The sequence below is a fragment of the Apostichopus japonicus genome, chromosome 23, assembly GCF_037975245.1.
Source record: "Apostichopus japonicus isolate 1M-3 chromosome 23, ASM3797524v1, whole genome shotgun sequence".
NCBI classification, from domain to species: Eukaryota; Metazoa; Echinodermata; class Holothuroidea; order Aspidochirotida; family Stichopodidae; genus Apostichopus; species Apostichopus japonicus.
In genome coordinates this window covers 17694887-17716000 of record NC_092583.1, presented here as the reverse complement: position 1 = coordinate 17716000, position 21114 = coordinate 17694887, and the positions used below count along the sequence as shown (strand labels likewise).

At 38.1% G+C, this 21114-nt stretch overlaps 1 protein-coding gene across 4 annotated transcripts in view; it reads right to left on the bottom strand.

Annotated features, from left to right (window-relative positions):
• Positions 1 to 21114, bottom strand: part of LOC139965033 (myosin light chain kinase, smooth muscle-like) — a 116341-nt gene that overhangs the window by 76451 nt on the left and 18776 nt on the right. For all 4 annotated transcript variants that reach the window (XM_071967197.1, XM_071967194.1, XM_071967195.1 and 1 more), the window contains 2 exons: positions 16162 to 16452; positions 5448 to 5575 (listed from right to left, as the gene is read on the bottom strand). In XM_071967197.1, coding sequence (XP_071823298.1) covers positions 5448 to 5536 — 89 coding nt within the window. In that variant the 5' untranslated portion in view covers positions 5537 to 5575; positions 16162 to 16452. The remainder of the gene's footprint in view (positions 1 to 5447; positions 5576 to 16161; positions 16453 to 21114) is intronic.

Here is a 21114-nt window from a genome sequence, read left to right as displayed (position 1 = left end):
TACATGCACAAGAACGAACAAGAAAAGGTACAGAAACTAGTACATACACGGACAAGAACAAGAAAAGATATAGGAACTAGTACATACACAAGCAAGAACAAGAATAGGTACAGGAACTAGTACATACACAAGCAAGCAAAGGAATAGGTACAGGAACTAGTACATACACCGGCAAGAACAAGAAAGCCTAGAAAGGTACAGGAACTAGAACACACACAAAAAAGAACAAGAAATGGTCCGGGAACATGTACACGAACAGGAAAATTACAAGAACATCAGAAGAAGGACCAGCAAAGGAACAAGGAGAAAAAAGACAGAAACAACATATAAAATGACAGGACAAGAACAAGGAACACGAACAAGTTCACAAGACCAAGGACAACGACAGGAATACCAAGAACTACTACAAGATATTGCTCGAGTTATGAGTATGTCCACTGAGTGAAAAATATAGTTGGGTCGTTATGAGTATGTCCACTTAGTGAAAAATATAGTTGGGTCGTTATGATTATGTCCACTTAGTGAAAAATATATTTGGGTCGTTATGAGTATGCCCACTTAGTGCAACAGACATTTGGGTCTTTATGAGTATGCCCACTTAGTAAAACAGATATTTGAGTCGTTGACTTATGTGTTTTCATAAATTGTTGGACTGGTATAGATGGTACGGCGATTTCGTCTTCATTATATGTTAATATAAAACAGACTCTGAGACTCTTAACAGAGGAATTCAATCATTATCAGAATTGCTGCCACTTAAAAATATCATCGAACGCCTTTCCTTCTGATCTTTTGAGTATATATATATTGCGTTGATTGTCTACGTATTTATTGTAAACATTTTCACTTCTCTTTGAGAGCACGGTGACAGTGAAATTAATTAGCGTGAAGTATAGCCTAGTCAAACATTAATGGCGAGTTATAATTTACGAATCGGAGGAAATTATCAATGCATGGTCATGAAAATTGATACCGAGATAAATCAAAATTCAAAGCGGATGACAATGCTGATGAAGATGGAAGAGGGAAGGATGAGGTAAATTATTGCAAGAGGATGTTAAGAGACCATAGTATGACTGCGTGCATGGCTGGTGTATTGATAATATCTCGCATACATAGTCATCATTGTACCCTGTGCAGGCTATGTGCACAGGCGACAGGCATAAACAACAAACATTGGCGAAGGACTATCAAAAATTATCAAAAACATGCTCGACTTAAAATGAGGTGGACATTTCCCTCTCTGAAACCTTGTCATTGTTGGGCTACCAACAAATTAAAGACAAGGGTTAATTTTGTTTCCTTTACTTTCTCTTAAGAAAATGAAGGAAAGAAAGGAGACATATTTCTGAAGGAGAATGAAACGTATCCATGTTGTTGATCTCATAACATCTAATGGACAGGGCAGAGACACAGCCTATCATGTGACTGGTTTAGGAATCGAAACCTGAATTCGAATTGGTCTTTAAATTTTCACTGATACTCGTGACTTTTTGGTAACCTGATGTAAAGGCTCGCTAATCCCAGCTAATCCTCGCTAATCCTCGTTAATCCCATTGATCCCATCTATATTTATGTATAGTTATGCATGTGTATTTGTTTCTTACAGGTATTATATTATAGATAACACCTTCATATCGGTTACGACTGCAAGCAACAAACTATATGCTATCCATTTAGAAACAGGAGCCTGTCAGCCAGCATGCAATGTACTGATACAGTAACAACTGTCAGAGATATGAAGATCATCTGACTCTGATTGGCTGCTAGCCAAATCAAATGAAATATGAAAGTCTCTTCGTACGTTTGAAGGTCTCAACGCATGAATGTCTACATTGCTGAGGTGCTACGCATCAATAGTGGAACGAATATGGCAAGCCATGTGGGACAAACACAGGGACGTAGCTAGGGGGGGGGGGGAGCAGGGGGAGCGACCGCTCCCCCCTTTCAGTGTCGTTTTTTTTTAAACTGCCGTTTTTAGCATGGTATTTTGTCAGTGCTCTTTTGATCTTGAATACTCGTCAGCTCCGTTAACTCGATTGTAATCGTAGTAACATTCACGCCTACTGACTCAACTACTTACTTAGTTTGGCAGATGCAATTAGCTAAATTTAGCTTATAGCCAATTACAAGCCTACAGTTGGCCACTGTGTAATAAAATACATATTGCCTACCTAACCGCACTCTATGGAATGTCACGAACTGTATGCACAACAACGTCGACAACGTTCGTTCTATGAGTCGTCCTAAGGTGTTGCACGAACAGCATGAAGCTAAGCTAGCAATCGTACGTGATACGCACTTCCTGTAATAATTATTACACTGCTAATACACTGCGATAACGATATTTGTTTTTAGGCCACTGCATATCTGGCAATATTACAAACTATGAAAGTTTATATTGTCCATCAGTTAAGTTCGTCAAATGTATTAAAGTCCAGACATTGGACAATAAACAAGAATCATCCTACTGGAAAAATTGTAAAAGAGCACTATGTTTGTCTTTCTGATATATTATGTAAAAGAACATGTAAAAGAACTCAAACAGGAAACAAAATCTGCTGATTATGATATCATATGATCAGGGCGTAGCCAGTATGTAACACTGTAGGCCCGGGCCTACATTTTTTTTGGCCAAGTTATCTTTTTTTTTTAAAAACACCCATAATACAAATCGATAAGCTTGCTGGACGAGTTTAAGAGTCTATAGACAGGAAAAACTATTGAAATGAACGTAGCAAGAATATGGCTAAATTAGGTGACCTATTCTTCTGTCATCTAGGCTGTCATTTCTATCGCGTGCCGTTTCATTCAACACTCTACCAGCCGAAAAAGACTAGGATCCGATCTTGTCAGTTTTTTTAACATGTAGTTAAGAACCCGTTTACGCAGATAATATTTCAGTTGAGAAAACAGTTGAGAAATTTGCATCAGATTGCAATCGTCGGATACCTCTCGCCTTCTCTTATTAGGCTAACTTAAACATTTAATAGCTACAGTTGTATCAAAGACAATTACTGGCTATAGTTGTATCAAAGACATTTCAGGCCTATCTTTGTATCTATAAGTATCAGAAGTTGAAACGTAAGACTACTCTGTACATGTACCTTGCTAATTTTAAATATATTATGTAGTATTGAATTACGTACTATTTTAACTCATTTGTTTTTTGGGTTCAAAAGTGATATTGAATGAGGTGTCTCAAGTTAGCAAGAGGCCAGGGAACCAGAATGAACACTCGGGAAGGGCCGTTTCCGGCCATCTGGGGGGTTTGTAAAACCAAAAATTTTCTTGTACGCTCCGCGCCAACTGATGGTGGCGCTCCGCTCAGATAGTCGTGCCTACAACTTTGAAAATCCATATCAATCGCAAAAAGTGCTCCCCCCTTTCAAATTCCTGGCTATGTCGGTGGACAAACACCGCATAATATATCCGCGTATCAATTCGAATATATACGCGTATTAATTCAAATATACATGTGTTGTACATGTATAAAGTTTCGCTTTTTGAAGCGATCTCGCGAGCCCGCCAAATCATTTATCGTTGGTATATGTACACAGCAAGAGCGGAAATGTTTTTTCGTGTATATTCTAATTAATCCGTGCATATATTGGATTTAATCCCCATATATATTTTATTTAATACGTGTATATATTCGAATAATACGTGTATATATTCGAATTAATACGTGTATATATTCGAATTAATACGCGGATATATTTAAGCCATATGATTGGCTAATAATATATACGAGTATATATTCCAATTAATACGCGTATAAATTCCAATTAATCCGCGGATATATTATGCAGTGTTTGTCCCACATGGCTTGCCATAAACGAATGATGCGTTTCTGCATGGTGTGTCCATATCATATATAGCTTCACGTATTGCAGAGGAAATGTTGAACTATTGGGTATGAGCATCCATTGCGCAAGTTCGCATACCAACATAAGGTCTGCAACAAATATGATTAATTTCTCATCATGAATTCTTTCTTAAGTTCTGCGAGGCAAGATCGACTGTTTGTGAGACGCAATTCCTGTTGTATATACGGATATAAAGTATCGGTCTCTGAATTCGTTTTATCTAAATACTGTTATATATCCAAGGTACATTTAGCAACATGACCTTCTTGAGTATAGGTTATATCTCAAAGCTAGAACTGTTTACAAGAGTGACGTCACATATTTAATAGATTTATAACTGAAGATTTCGGTGGGTTGAGTTGAAACTAAAATATGATATAATGGATGTAATTTACACGATTGGTATATTACGCCGATCATGTAGTTTGCAGCTCCTATGAACTTTTATAGCATTAACAATCGCCTTATGTCTGTCTGTCTGTCTGTCTCTCGGTTTATGAATCATTTTGTGTGATTGTTCAGAATTGGTCAAAGTTCTTCTATGTAAGTGTTTCCAAAGCAAGTTTTGTCCTCTATGACACAACAGGTGTACCTAGGTCAGTCTCCTTTGCATATAAGACTCGGGGCAGAATGATTGTCTGAGCACTGGCAATAACAACGTTCGCCGCGATGTATGTTAATTAGTCTATTGTTAGTGTTAAAACATGTGTATAGACAGCTACATATTCACGAAATATTTCCAATGATGTGCTTAAAGAGAACTACATCACCGCATTGCCAACACAAACACAGTGCTCATCGTGGTGTATCTATGTCATGTGATCGGCTGCTACACATGACTCTCCACTCACATGACTCTCCAACTCACATGACTCTCCACTCACACGACTCTCCACTCACACGACTCTCCACTGACATGACTCTTCAATCACATGACCCGACTCTCCACTCACACGACTCTCCACTCACACGACTCTCCACTCACACGACTCTCCACTCACACGACTCTCCACTCACACGACTCTCCACTCACACGACTCTCCACTCACACGACTCTCCATTCACACGACTCTCCACTCACACGACTCTCCACTCACACGACTCTCCACTCACACGACTCTCCACTCACACGACTCTCCACTTACACGACTCTCCACTCACACGACTCTCCACTCACACGACTCTCCACTCACATGACTCTCCACTGCATACGACTCTCCACTCACACGACTCTCCACTCACACGACTCTCCACTCACACGACTCTCCATTCACACGACTCTCCATTCACACGACTCTCCATTCACACGACTCTCCATTCACACGACTCTCCACTCACACGACTCTCCACTCACACGACTCTCCACTCACACGACTCTCCACTCACACGACTCTCCACTCACACGACTCTCCACTCACACGACTCTCCACTCACACGACTCTCCACTCACACGACTCTCCACTCACACGACTCTCCACTCACACGACTCTCCACTCACACGACTCTCCACTCACACGACTCTCCACTCACACGACTCTCCACTCACATGACTCTCCACTCACATGACTCTCCACTCACCTTCCCAGGACTTCGTTAAGATCATAGTCATCTTCAAAATTCTTGGAATCGTGGAGAACAAACTCTTTAAAGGCATCCGTAGTATCCATATTGAGTATGACGTCACTCTATACGGCATCCAACGGAAACTGTTTGATAAAACAAGATGAATGTCGAAAAATTAAAAACAGGGAAACACAAATCAAAGAGAGATGAAAATAATGTTATATCAGTTCTTTTTACGATGACCAAAAGGCACATGCATGTTTACCGGTCACCATAGTCACAAATAATTATTGAAATCACATCCGTTCGTCTGCATCATTCGAGTACGGAACCGCATAAATAGCATGGTCGGTGATTGCATCGTGACAAGGTCATTTGTGTGCATGTGCATGTGCAGGGGGAGGGGAGGGGACGGTTGGGATGAAGGGAGATCGATAATCTCCCTTGCCCTTCATCTATAGCTTCATAATGATTACAGTAATTCAACATCGTGCAGTATGGTAGTAAAAGGACAATATTCTCAATCAAAAGTAACGTTAGGAAGCAACCGACCACTGGACAATCACCACACCTTTATGCATTTTATTCTAACAATAATAACAATATCCCGCATGCCCCTCCCCCATCCCCCCCTTCCCTCCATCTCCTCCACACCCACCCAGCCAACGGCTGAAAACAAACCGCTATATGTTCACACCTGAGATCAATGACGCCGTGTTACAGTTTACGTGGTTATCCCCTACGAATTTAAATATCAAAGTCAGTACATGTAAAGGATATTTATGAAGTTTGTTTTGGTCCATCTCTTCTATTTATTAATCAGTATCTCCTGCCATGAAAAGTATTTCCATTTAAATATCACAAAATCTCAGTCTCTACAGAAGAAAGTTCGTCTCTGTACAGACTCTTCGCATCACTGAATGTTGCACAAGGTTACGTATACATGTCTGTGAAAATACTTAAAATGTTTCCTTCCAACAGAGCGTAACGATGAGAGGTTAAACCTGAAGGTTTACGAAAGGTTTTAATAATTTATCGATTCTTCGCATGAAGACAAAAAACCAACTCTTGTCAATTAACCCGTCTGAGAGACACAACTTCCGCGAACAGCTAAGCAAAAAATTTTTTATGTTTTGAGATATCACAGTGCATTTGTCCATGTCATAACCGTCGAAGACTTGAGCAAGCATAATAATCTCATCACGGAGCTTGAAAACTGGAGTACCTGTCTTAAGTAATTATTAAGAAGTGGTGCTTAAAAGATAACGTTCTTACATTTATAATTAGTTTACTAGAATACGCTAGCACTAAAGACATTTTTTTTTGTAACAGAAATGCTTACTTTCGTTATAGAAATATGAAGAAACCTACACACACACTCACACAAGAAATCAAAAGTTGGACTTCTTCTTGACACTATGACATCACACTCTGGACAAAATGCATAGTCGGTTAGAATATGAATCTCGCGCCTCTATATTTTGCTTTTTCAGTTGTTGTTTATATTGTTAGATATATATAGGAAGCTCTATGTAACCCTATTTATCATTGTTCCCCATACACCTAGTATACCGTACAAGCTTATACGCGATAGTAGCCTATATATAGTTTATCGTTTAATTTCATTCTCAGTTTCTGTCATGTGTCGTCGCCATGTAAACTCTACAATTTATTACTAATAAGCCTGCATCTGTCGCTATGATGTAACTGGATTTCGTAACTGACAATCGTAATATGTCATAAATGTATACAAAAATTCTGTCCAACATAAGTTCTGTCAGACATCTGTATGTATACAGTTAATGTGGAAATCTCAGATTTTTAGTCTACATATCTTCAACGGGAAAGCGTAAAAAGCCTAAAAGCGGAAAAAAGTACAAAAAAAGCTTTATGCTTCTGATGTATATTTAACTTACCCTCACTTACTGATCCACTAACTCATCTACTGGTAACAGTTATGCGAGAGTTTTACTTACCGGAAAATGGAATTTATTGGCAGTCTGCAATTCCATTATCCTGTGTTCATAGGAAGAATATGTTCACCTTACCCAGACCATTACCTCCAATTCCAATATGACGATAAACGTATCACATTTTGACCTCTTTGGAGGATGTAGGAGAAACTTAATAAGTGACTGTCACCCCTCGGATCGACCGAATTTAAATTGGATCTAATTCGATAGTCTTTTATTTAAACCAATTTACGGACAACTATAAATTGAGCGATCTGTATAGCTCAGGAAAAAATTACAGCTGTCTGAGAGACATTGTCACAGTCATACGCTTGTCGGTTGTGAAACTTGAAACCATGATGAGGGCTCTATTAGAGATCAGTGGTAATCAGTGTGGTCACCAGAATTGACTAGTAATGACATTTATATATATATCTACACAATTTAAAGGCTTATATTACGTTCAGTATCTTAAATTTTTAGCATTACATTGTCACTTACATGCATTTACATATCAGCAACTTGCAATTGATGAAAGAGAGGTTTCTGTGATCAACTTTGTACACAGCGAACCTTAATTAACGAGAAATTACCCTTTTCGTAAAAATTGAAAACTTTGTTCTTCCAAACAATTATGCATGCAAACCACACATTTCTCCTACATATTTTAAACTCAGCCAATCAAATCATCTCTATTACGTGACGTCAGACAATAACAATTGCTCCTGTTACGCACATTGATGTAACCAGGGAGTTCCATAACTCCCTGATGCACCATACTAGCACTCAAACTGCCCGTCTTGCAGGCACTTTATATGACATATCAATAATAATGGTCTGCTGAAGTTATCATAAGAGGGTGCACATGAAAGAAATATATCACTGGACAGCTCGGTAATGTTATACTTACGGCTAATTCACAGGTAACTGTTTTTTCGTATCCAATAAAACTTCTTGAAAATGTCTCTTGCAAATAACAGACCTTCCGAAAATAATTGACAGATTTCTGTATATTTACCAAATATTTTGAGAGGTAATATGAACCGTAGGACTGTACACCCCATGGAGGTATAGTGGTTTCACTATACCAACCGAAATCACAAGGCTAAAATAAACCATAAACCGCAAAAAGATATCATAACTCCTGAAACTATTCGAAAACTGAAGAGCAAAAATAGCGTTTCGTTTTAAGCTGGATAATTTTAAGAGGAACATCTTGTTGACATCAGGATTACGGCCACTGACCTTCTTATAACTTAGAAAGAATTTAAGGACCGAGATTCAGTTTTGAAAAGTCCCGAAGGAATATGAAACGAGGGACGATATGAAAAATACTATTAAAAATAGAAACGATATATGAAACCAAGTAATAGAATGAACGATCAATGGAAGCATTATATAATAGTGGGTTGAATGTGGGCTGGAACTGGAAGTGGGATGGAGGTTGGGAGGGTATGGTGGGGCGGATTGGCGGGATTGGCTGGGTGAGTACTGATCCACTTAAAAAATTATTCCTCCTCGTGTTTGCATTATAGGCTAATATTTGTTGCTGTATTTCCCGAAATTGAAAATTCGCTCCTAATGAAAGAGAAATGATTAAATACAACAAAATACTAAATCAATTTGATCGAAACAGTTGGACATATACTCATGCAGCACATAGTGTATCCGTATTTTACTGTCTGTATCAGCATATAGTGTATCCGTATTTTACTGTGTGTAGCAGCACATAGTGTATCCGTACTGAATGTAGCAGCACATAGTGTATCCGTATTTTACTGTGTGTAGCAGCACATAGTGTATCTGTATTGTCTGTATCAGCATATAGTGTATCCGTATTTTACTGTGTGTAGCAGCACATAGTGTATCCGTACTGAATGTAGCAGCACATAGTGTATCCGTATTTTACTGAATGTAGCAGCACATAGTGTATCTGTATTGTCTGTATCAGCACATAGTGTATCTGTATTTTACTATGTGTAGCAGCACATAGTGTATCCGTATATTACTGTGTGTAGCAGCACATAGTGTATCCGTATTTACTGTAGCAGCACATAGTGTATCTGTATACTGTCTGTAACACCGCAGTGTGGTCCGATCTCTGTCTTTATCAGCATATATAGAACCAACTTTATGAAGGCTAATAAATCATCTTAAATGTAGGGCAATATTTCAAGATTTGTGAAACATATCTCTCTTCCGTCTATCGTGGCAAAGACGAATCACAATTTGGAGCTTAGAGAATTAGAACTCCAAATACTACGGTGTTTATTGAGGCCCGAGAGTGTAGGTGGTTTAACGCAGCTACATCGCTATAGTATATAGCCTACTATATGTAATTATCTTTAGAAGCTTCCAAACGCGATAAACGGAGTATCGATTCTACGTATGAAATTGGATTGAGGCATATAGGATAAAAGCTACACTAAATGGAACTTGCCATATTTTGCTTTGAAATTACCACAGTCTGATGTTAGTAAGTTTCACCGTTGAAACACTAAAACGGTAGCCACAAAACGTCTGCATTGACAATTTGACAGACTAGGACCGATGATTTTATTGGTCAACAAATACAGCGTTTCATTACATTTTGTTGAACGTAACTTTCCGTTGAACAAAACTTTTTTTAATTGTAATTAGGGACCGCCCATTTGTTTGTAATTTAAATCGAGATACATCTAATTATGTATGATTTTTCACGGTTTGGCCAGAATAATGATAAAACGGAAGAACCCAACGCAAATTCAGCTTTAAAATAGAGAGTCCATGGGAGAAAAGTTGCCAAGGGGTTCCTAAGGCAGAGAGGTTTGCGTTGGTTTGTAACTTTGGTCGATATTCATATGACTGGATATATACGCATTATTGGTTACACCTCTACCAGCCTATATAACTAAGAGATCCAAAGTGGCACCCACAACTCGATTTATGCTAAGCATTAAAGATTTTATATTTTCTTTAAATAAGAAATTAAAGAGTGTCCCACACATTTAATGAAATACTCTATCGGTTTCATTTGCAACCAACTCTTTACCAATTTAATCTAACCCATGTACGGTAGTTTTTAATGGTCGTTATCCTACCTTTACAGGTGGGATATGACGCCACATGGTGACGTCAAAATCAACTACATAAAACACTTTAAAGAGATATATCAGTTCCAGAATGAAAATCTCATTACCATAATTTAATGTAGACATGATGTATGGTTTGATTGCCACGGTTTTTTAATGGTGCATCGTTTTTTTTTGTATAGGACTTTCAGGTGTATCATACGCTTCAACTAGTGCGTGTATAGCCAACCGACATTAAACAGACCAATCAGAACGCCAAAACAAGGCGTACTGCATAAACATGGCTCACTTCATGTTTGTTCGTTCTCTACGACACCATATCCTCATTACATCTCTCAGCTATGATTAACAAAGAACTGGAGATATACGAAAAAGCATTTTATAGGCAATAAATCTTTTTTTTTTTTAAAGATTTTTTTTCTTCTTCTCAGTGAACGCTGTACTAGTTCTGTATACTTTTATTACACCATTTTATCACATGTATATAGGTCGCTGCACTCTGGTGTTTCGAGAGAAGAGAATAAACTCTTGTAAAACGACTCTATGATATATATGGACAAAAGCAAGAACTGGCACTGAATGTTACAAACAAACCATCCAAGCAAGTTAACGCTATACATGTAAATTTGATGCTTTCACTTTTACCATTTTGAGTGCTCGGTTCCTTTCCTGCCTAAAAACGATGCAAATACACAAGCATGGTGTTTGTCGTTCTTTATAAACATCCTATCGAAAATATATACCATGAATGCACTAACTATATACAGACACGGTGATCTAATCCAACATGAGCTGAAAATGTTGATTGGATGGAGACACTCGACGTGAGTTACAAGCCATTCCCAGGCTTTCCCAAACGTGGTTATCAGTGTCTGCTTATAAAGCGGCGGAAAATACTGCCATACAGGCCGCTAACCACGAAGTTTTAAACAGTTCACAACGAAATTGGTTTTCTATTTTATGCTACAAAAAAATGTACATAATAATGACACAAAGATTAATAACGAAGATGTCTACGTTCTTGTATACGATCTTATTCTAATCAACGAGGCTACATAAATTGTAATAATTTAATATTCTGAATGGAAGTTGAGTTTAAACAATTAAATATTATTAAGATTCACCGACAATGTCTTATTATGAGGGGGTGTGGGCTTGGGATGTGGGGGTGGTGGGGGCAGGGCAGGGATAGGATGGGAAGGTTGACAGAATAGGGAAGGGTTGGATGGCGCAGGAGAATTGGCAGGTTTAGTTGGTTTGTAATATATGGGCTGCAGAAGATATTTGTCTATTAGGCAAATTAGTCCGTAATCACTTTCTTAAATGAAGGCTAAGGACATCTGTCATCAGATGGCTAAGGACATCTGCCATCAGACGGCTAAGGACATCTGCCATCAGATGGCTAAGGACATCTGCCATCAGATGGCTAAGGACATCTGCTATCAGATGGCTAAGGACATCTGCCATCAGATGGCTAAGGACATCTGCCATCATATGGCTAAGGACATCTGCCATCAGATGGCTAAGGTTCAGCATTTGTAATACACTGAGGACAAATGAACATCCTTTGTATTTGTAGGCCTTGTTACAGATCATTGGGAAAGTTGAAAGGGAGTTTCTTTCCAAAATATGACAAATAAGAATGGAATAAAGAATAATTATAATAATAATAATGATATACGCAGCAGGGAAAGATAATATGCCATTGTATTTTTGAAGTGACCTGCCCTGAACTATTGACGCATGACATAAACTGTATACATGACGTTTAATTCCATCTTAGAAACATTAAACTATCATTTTGATAATACCCTCACCTCTTTTAAACAAATTGTCCTTAACCCCCATCGGGATTTATAAACAGCGACAAGGCGACTGTGATTAGACTTTATGGAGCTGGAATATATCGCAGATTTGGCAAAAGAAAAAAATATGATTGAAAGTTTCTAAAATTGCTAAGGGATGGTAGATGATATGCAATGGGGAAATCAGTGTTATCAGTGTTAATGTCAATTTGAAGGTCGAGCAAGTCTTTGGAATGTACGTTGTTCATAGCGGCGGAATGGGTTATGTTGATATATCAAACTGCAGTATACAACGGAGGTGTATAAAGCGAAACTTGAATAAATATACCTATCGAGTTTAAAAGTGAAATGAAAATATCACACAGTGTGAATTGAATGGCTCTATGTACAGTATGACTGATATTGAATGGATGTATTTACAGTATGACTGAGATTGAATGGATGTATGTACAGTATGACTGAGATTGAATGGCTCTATTTACAGTATGACTGATATTGAATGGCTCTATTTACAGTATGACTGATATTGAATGGCTTTATGTACAGTATGACTGATATTAAATGGCTCTATGTACAGTATGACTGAGATTGAATGACTCTATGTACAGTATGACTGAGATTGAATGGCTCTATGTACAGTATGACTGAGATTGAATGGCTCTATGTACAGTATGACTGAGATTGAATGGCTCTATGTACAGTATGACTGAGATTGAATGGATGTTTGTACAGTATGACTGAGATTGAATTGCTCTATGTACAGTATGACTGAGATTGAATGGCTCTATGTACAGTATGACTGAGATTGAATGACTCTATGTACAGTATGACTGAGATTGAATGGCTCTATGTACAGTATGACTGAGATTGAATGGCTCTATTTACAGTATGACTGAGATTGAATGGCTCTATGTACAGTATGACTGAGATTGAATGGCTCCATGTACAGTATGACTGAGATTGAATGACTCTATGTACAGTATGACTGAGATTGAATGGCTCTATTTACAGTATGACTGATATTGAATGGCTCTATGTACAGTATGCCTGAGATTGAATGGCTCTATGTACAGTATGACTGAGATTGAATGGCTCTATTTACAGTATGACTGATATTGAATGGCTCTATGTACAGTATGACTGAGATTGAATGGCTCTGTGTACAGTATGACTGAGATTGAATGGCTCTATGTACAGTATGACTGAGACTGAATGGCTCTGTGTACAGTATGACTGAGATTGAATGGCTCTGTGTACAGTATGACTGAGATTGAATGGCTCTGTGTACAGTATGACTGAGATTGAATGGCTCTATGTACAGTATGACTGAGACTGAATGACTCTATGTACAGTATGACTGAGACTGAATGGCTCTGTGTACAGTATGACTGAGATTGAATGGCTCTGTGTACAGTATGACTGAGATTGAATGGCTCTGTGTACAGTATGACTGAGATTGAATGACTCTATGAACAGTATGACTGAGATTGAATGACTCTATGTACAGTATGACTGAGATTGAATGGCTCTATGTACAGTATGACTGAGACTGAATGACTCTATGTACAGTATGACTGAGATTGAATGGCTCTATGTACAGTATGACTGAGATTGAATGGATGTTTGTACAGTATGACTGAGATTGAATGGCTCTATGTACAGTATGACTGAGATTGAATGGCTCTATGTACAGTATGACTGAGATTGAATGGCTCTATGTACAGTATGACTGAGATTGAATGGCTCTGTGTACAGTATGACTGAGATTGAATGGCTCTATTTACAGTATGACTGAGATTGAATGGCTCTATGTACAGTATGACTGAGACTGAATGGCTCTATGAACAGTATGACTGAGATTGAATGACTCTATGTACAGTATGACTGAGATTGAATGGCTCTATTTACAGTATGACTGAGATTGAATGGCTCTGTGTACAGTATGACTGAGATTGAATGGCTCCATGTACAGTATTACAATCGTGACAGATTGAATGGCAAATACATTCAGATTTGTATATACGCATTAATTTGCCATTGTGTGTGTGTAAAAAAAAGTATGTATGTGTACATGGTTTTATGTACAGAGACTTTGTTCTTTATAAAAGTACGTCTATTCAGACTTAAAAAGGAAGCCAAAAAAAAAAACACTGCCACTTTAAATGGAAATATATGCAATTTTAAACACACCCTGTTTGAGTGCCCAGCCCTTAGATAGGACTACATATGTTTTGAGGTGACATATTCCACACACTATAAGCCTATGTACGCTGAATCGTGTTCACGAACTAAAATTATTTAATTTCCAGATTTTCGAATCAGTTACCTTCATAATAGTAACTTGTGGCAGATATCATTTCACGTGGGCAATCTTTGTAGGATTCCTTCGTCGTCTGCCTGTTCACACTGCTAATAACAATATAGGCTCGATATTAATGAGTATGGTACAGGAATACTACAGCGTATCCTAGCGATGTAGCATCGTCAGTGAAACACGCATAGAGCTGTTTGGTGTATGTTACGTCGAAAAGGACGCAAACAAAACAATTTCAAAGGTCAATGGAAAATGTTACGTTTGTGTAGTATATAGAGAACGGGGAGGCGTGTGTGTGGGGGGGGGGGTGAGGAGCAAATAAAATGGAAAGGGCGGGAATGGGCTGAGCGTAGTGGGAGGGGGTTGGGAACCCAATGAGAGGCCTGCAGAGTCAAACTCGGTAAGGTAAGGAAGAAGAATCACATTCGGTATCGTGGTTAATAGCATGAGACGATGATTTCAAAGGGTACAAAAAAATAAAATAAAATAAAACCATAACATTGACTAAAACACAATTTGAAAACACGGTCATATATATATATATACATATATTGCAAACAGTCAATATTAAACATTGATGAAAACATTAACGGTAATACTATTAATATATTATGCATATTATTATCATATATATATATATTATATATTATATATATATATATATATATATAATATAATATATATATATATATATATATATATATATATATATATATATATATATATATAATATGCATAATATATTAATAGTATTATCGTTAATGTTTTCAACAATGTTTAATATTGACTGTTTGCAATAGACCAGAACGCGTTTAAACATCTTGTGTGAGGCAGGATAACTAGTGTAGATCTCATACTGATATTAATAATAAAATTTATGCATTCACAATGAACAGGTGATAATGTTATGGCTCATCGAACCGCCATCTCCACACTCTAGTTGACAAGAGAAAATTATTTCACGAAATGAAGACTAAACGATGACATGAGACGTATTCTATAATGAAGGACATGGACATGATATATCCAGATTGTAGTTCAAGCTAGTGTGTAAGTAGGCCTATAGGAATATGTGTATATACTGGTAAATGTACACACTTCCTTAGAGAGACAGAGGGGGGGGGGGGGGTAAGTTCAAGTTGGGATAGTTCGGCACGTGAAGTGGATCAAATTATACTGTGGTATTTTTCTCGTGACAGAAATTTCAGTACTTTTCGGACAGACAAGACATGGGCTGACCAGAAGAATCTAATATCAGGCGCCTGTGGGTCAATTCTGTTTTGCATATAAGAATCTGGGCAGAACTTATTAGAATCATTAAATGGTCGCAAGTGAATCCTCAAAATGTACTTAAAATAAACATTGTACTAATATTTTAGTTACTGCATTTGTAAAGAAAGAAACATGTATTCCCATATAAGTAATGGATATAGTAACTAGCTTCTTTAATTCTTAATAAGATGCATGCGAAGATAAATAAAGTTCTAACCTACCCCCTCCTTCCCCCCTCCCTCTACCGCTCAGGACACATTGTACCTCATTTCACCACTGATGATACAAAGAAAACATGATAAAACTGTACCTTACCTTTCTTTTGATGGCCGGTTTTCCTTTTCATATCAGTAAACGTCTAAATCTCGATCGATAGATATTTAGCACGCTTGTCGTATCAGGGTATTATTATTATTATTATTGTTATTATAATAATAAATTATTATAATAATTCTTTTATGATTCACGCAAGACAGAACTCGCTCGTCAGATCCACACACCAGTTCTTCCTACTACAAGCTTGTGAATTTTGCCTTCTCTCAGTAAATTGTCTCTTAAATTGATGTAGCCTTCCAAAACTTCAGCGAATTTCGGTGTAGTGGCGCTCTGTTGAAATAAAAACCAGAGAGATGGAACCATGTATATAGATACGCTCTGTGATGGATAAGCTTCTAAATGTAATAACGGGTGCTAAAACAAATTCATTTCGAAAATCACTTTATACTTTTGAAGTTAGATAAAGAAAATATTATAAGAATATATAATTATAATTAATTGAACCTAGTATTAACCTGTGTGTGTGTGGGTGTGAACATGAGAGTTCATTTCTTTTTGTTTGAACACCTTTATTTATGTAAAAGTATAGCTAAATTAGATAAATATGATAAATAATTAGATTTGAGAGGAGCTCAAATGAATCTTAGATGAGTTGGTAAGCATGCACGGCTGTCCCTTACATAAACAATAGAATCAAATCAATAAAACAATAAACAACAGCAAACAAAAAGAACAAGATAAGAACTTGACAACATGCAGAAGCTCTTCAAGTTTTGGCAGAATATAAAGCTAGATACTTCAACCAATATACGAAGGAAAAACTCAATGTTGCTTATATGGAATAATGCCCGGGACATACGCTTCATTTTGCTTTAAGTATCCATATGTACCCTGCACTGTAATAGACGAGTTAGAAACAGCACAAAGGATAGATTAGCTGTATAGATACACAATATTCATATGCTGCAACGTAATAGACGCGTTATATAAACAGCATATGGAATACTTTATCTGTTTAGATACACGACATCTCGCAAAATTCTATGTAAATTGACCAAGCTGGGGTTAGCGAATGTTTAAATCATTTTTCACAATGTACTTATTAACATCAAATATGTCATGTAAATAACTAACACTAATTCTGTTTATTTATGCACACAGGACAAAAAGTCAAATCAAGGCATGAGGTATTATAGAATATAAAGATGGAAATGTATAAATAGATCCTTTCATGTTTCAATACAAATTAATTTCATATGTACCATCTTTCTATGAATGTACGCAACATTGCGTATTAAAGTCAATGCCATCATATCGACATATAATATTTACGCATACAGGCCCATAGCCAGGCGGGTGCGACCGGTCGTGCCCCTCGTGCAGGCTACTGCCCCCCCCCCATCTGAGCCACAATCATGTATACAAACTTCACATGTTACAGGACACGATTGTTGTGCCCCTTCTTAAATTGTTGGTGCCCCTTCTAATACCGTTGGGGCCCCTTCTTATACTGTTGGCGCCCCTTCTTTTACTGTTTGTGCCCCTTATTATACTGTTGGTGCCCATTCTTTCACTGTTGGCGCCCCCTTTTTATTGTTGGTGCCTTTTCTTATACTGTTGGTGCCCCTTCTTATACTGTTGGTGCCCGATTGTTATACTGTTGGTGCCCATTCTTTCACTGTTGGTGCCCCTTTTTAATTATTGGTGTCTTTTCTTATACTGTTGGTGCCCCTTGTTGGTGCCCATTCTTTCACTGTTGGTGCCCCTTGTTATACTGTTGGAGACCCATTATACTGTTGGTGCCCCTTGTTATACTGTGGGTGACCCATTATACTGTTGGTGCCCCATTTTAATTGTTGGTGACCCTCCAACTCAGAATTCATGGCTACGGGCCTGTACGTAATATAAAAGCATGTTTTGGTTAAATAACTAACGACACTATACCGCTTTAACGCATTGTGTGCTTCACAAACACTACAGAATGATAACAAGCTGTTTAAGCACAAATTAACAAAAACTGTTTAACTTTATAGATGCGACAGTGGACTTATACAAAGCTCTAGGTATCATTATTCATAGATAAATGAACCAATGATATATATATAGGCCATTATTTGTGCTACTGAAGACCGATATAACGAGGAGGAGGTAGTTAGGGAGGGTGGGGCGGATGTGGAAGGGGGGAAGGCGGAAGTTAGGGGAGGGTGGGATGGATGTGGGGGGGGGGGGTAGGCCGTAGTTAGGGAGGGAGGAATGGGTGTAGAAGGGGTAGGGGGTAGGCGGTAGTTAGGGAGGGCGGGATGGATGTGGAGGGAGGTTTAACAGCTTCATTACCCGATATTGTATTCCGATAACGATTTCCTTCAGAATGAGGATGTAAACATAGTAATTCACTGAAGAGATATAGGCCTACGTAACTGGTGAACATGAAACATTTTGTTTATGTTCAAGAGAAAGTGCAGGGTTCGAAATGATAAGGGGAGATGGGGGTGGGGGGGGGTGGTTGCATCTCGGTGTATTTATTTCGCTCTGCTATGTAGCCAGACTAATGGTAAGCAGCATTTCCTTGGAGTCTAAATTTATTTTTTCATATGAGGTGCAAATATTTACAGGTTCGTTGATAGATATTACGTAATTATTGTCGGTTAACTCGATTGATTTAACACGCAATGCTTTCCAATGTAGGATGAGTTACTTAAGTTACTTATATACACATTTTCCATGGCTATACATCGGAAACAAGTGTAAGCTACTTCTGGAAACAAAATCTAAACAAATCTAAAAACTTCGGCAGGCCATATATTAGGAGATAGACATAATCGAAACTTCGGCAGTCTATATCAGTAGGTAGAAAAAAAATTTTAAACAAAATATTAAAAGATGAACTTGGGTGGAGGTTTAACTATATATAATTACCCAATCGCGTGAGAAAATGTGCGCCAATAGAAAATGAAAGCTCTGCACAAGTTCAATGAAAAACCTGTTAAGAACCAAGTGATCCCCGGCAAAGCGCCTCTCCGACACCGACTATAACTTCCTGTATAGTTTCCATCTACCACTTATTTATACTTACCCATCTTCAAACATTAGTGTTCCTTTTGACTTTTGACTTTTACCACCCTGTATAACACTGTTGACTGTCCCGTCTGCGTTTTCCATATATACAGCTTAGGATAGGATGTAGGCTACGTTGCTTCCAAAGTCTACATGCGGTAACAGGCTAATACACACACACACTGTATATACTCATGGGAGGCCTCAAAGAATTACCGTACCGTACGGAGAATAACATTGTAACGAAACAGCTATTTAAGAGCCTCGTTATGCAGCTGTTAATGAGGGATTAGTTTTCAGTTTTATTTGTTGTAATGACAGTTGAAGCGCAAATTTGATTGAGCACGTGACACTAGTATAAATTTACCCTTAAAGGGAATTCTCAACTGACTAATCTTATTCTAATTTGATTGGTATACAACTTCAAAAGCTAATTAGTTATTTGTTTTGGGTTTTTTTTAGTTCAGTTTCTTTACTCGGTGTGTCTGTATATAGAAAGTTATGAAAGATTTGATAAAAGTATAAAAACATTCCCCCACTCGAACTCTGTCCGCCCCCTCCCCCTCCCCCTCCCCCGATGAAAAGTAACAAATAAATGCGTCCATGGCAACCGACTATCATCGAGATCAGTGCTAATCTTATACACGCAAAACTGTGCTGCAGTGCAGTACGAGGCTTCTTGCAAGTTTCACAGAGATCACATGCATCCAGTAATGCACAGGCTTACAATGCATGATAAAGCACATTCTAAGGATTATAACGGAATGTATAATAAGCGCCTTATCACGGCGATTTGTTTTGTAAGTAGATGAGTTCGACGACCCTTGTCCAACATAAACACTTATGAGGATTCCCCCAAACCGAAAAGGGAATGAATGTTACTGGAATTTGGAACCCGAATGACTATATTAGGTCTACATAACGGTGGGCCGGGGGGAGGATTTGTAGCGTGTGATGAACAAGTTATACCCAAACTGCGCTGTAATTACCAGTTCATTGAGAACTTACACCTACTCGTATCGTTACACTCTGCCCTCAATATTGTTGTTGTTGGAAGGCTTAGTAGAGGCGAGGGAACAGCCAGTGGACACTACTAGCGAGTAGAGGTGAGGGAACAGCCAGTGGACAGAAAATAATAGCGAGTAGAAACGAGGGAACAGCCAGTAGACACTACTAACGAGTAGAGGCGAGGGAACAGCCACTGGACACTACTAGCGAGTAGAGGTGAGGGAACAGCCAGTGGACAGAAAATAATAGCGAGTAGAAACGAGGGAACGGCCAGTAGACACTACTAACGAGTAGAGGCGAGGGAACAGCCAGTGGACAGATAATACTAGCGAGTAGAGGTGAGGGAACAGCCAGTGGACAGAAAATACTAGCGTATTTTTAGGGCATGGATTTTTAGAGGAAAGGGACGTCCCTTACTGAGAGACATGGCAAAGTCTCAAATCAACATCAAGTTACCCGAAAAGGTGAAAAAAATGATCGGTTCTTATCATACTTTCATTTAGGCAGAAAATTCAGGGTCAGAACCTATGCAGCCAAGCACACAAACGTAATTTCGCATAATGCAACGATTGTTAATTCAAAGGTATGGGCCAAAAGGACAGAGTTGCGTTTATTCCTGGACAACCTGTTTGATCGAGGTGTTGCCCCCCCCCCCTGTCTTGTAAATTTTTCATATCTCGGGTTCAACGCACTGTATTGCTTCGAATGTGCTTTCAACACGGATATTATACGTATACTATTATACAGTGTGGATATTATACGTACTATTATACTATGTGGATAATATACGTACTATTATACCATGCGGATATTATACATACTATTCTACAGTGTGGATATTATGCGTACTATTATGCCATGTGGATAATATATGTGCTATTATACCATGTGGATAATATACGTATACTATTATACTATGTGGATAATAAA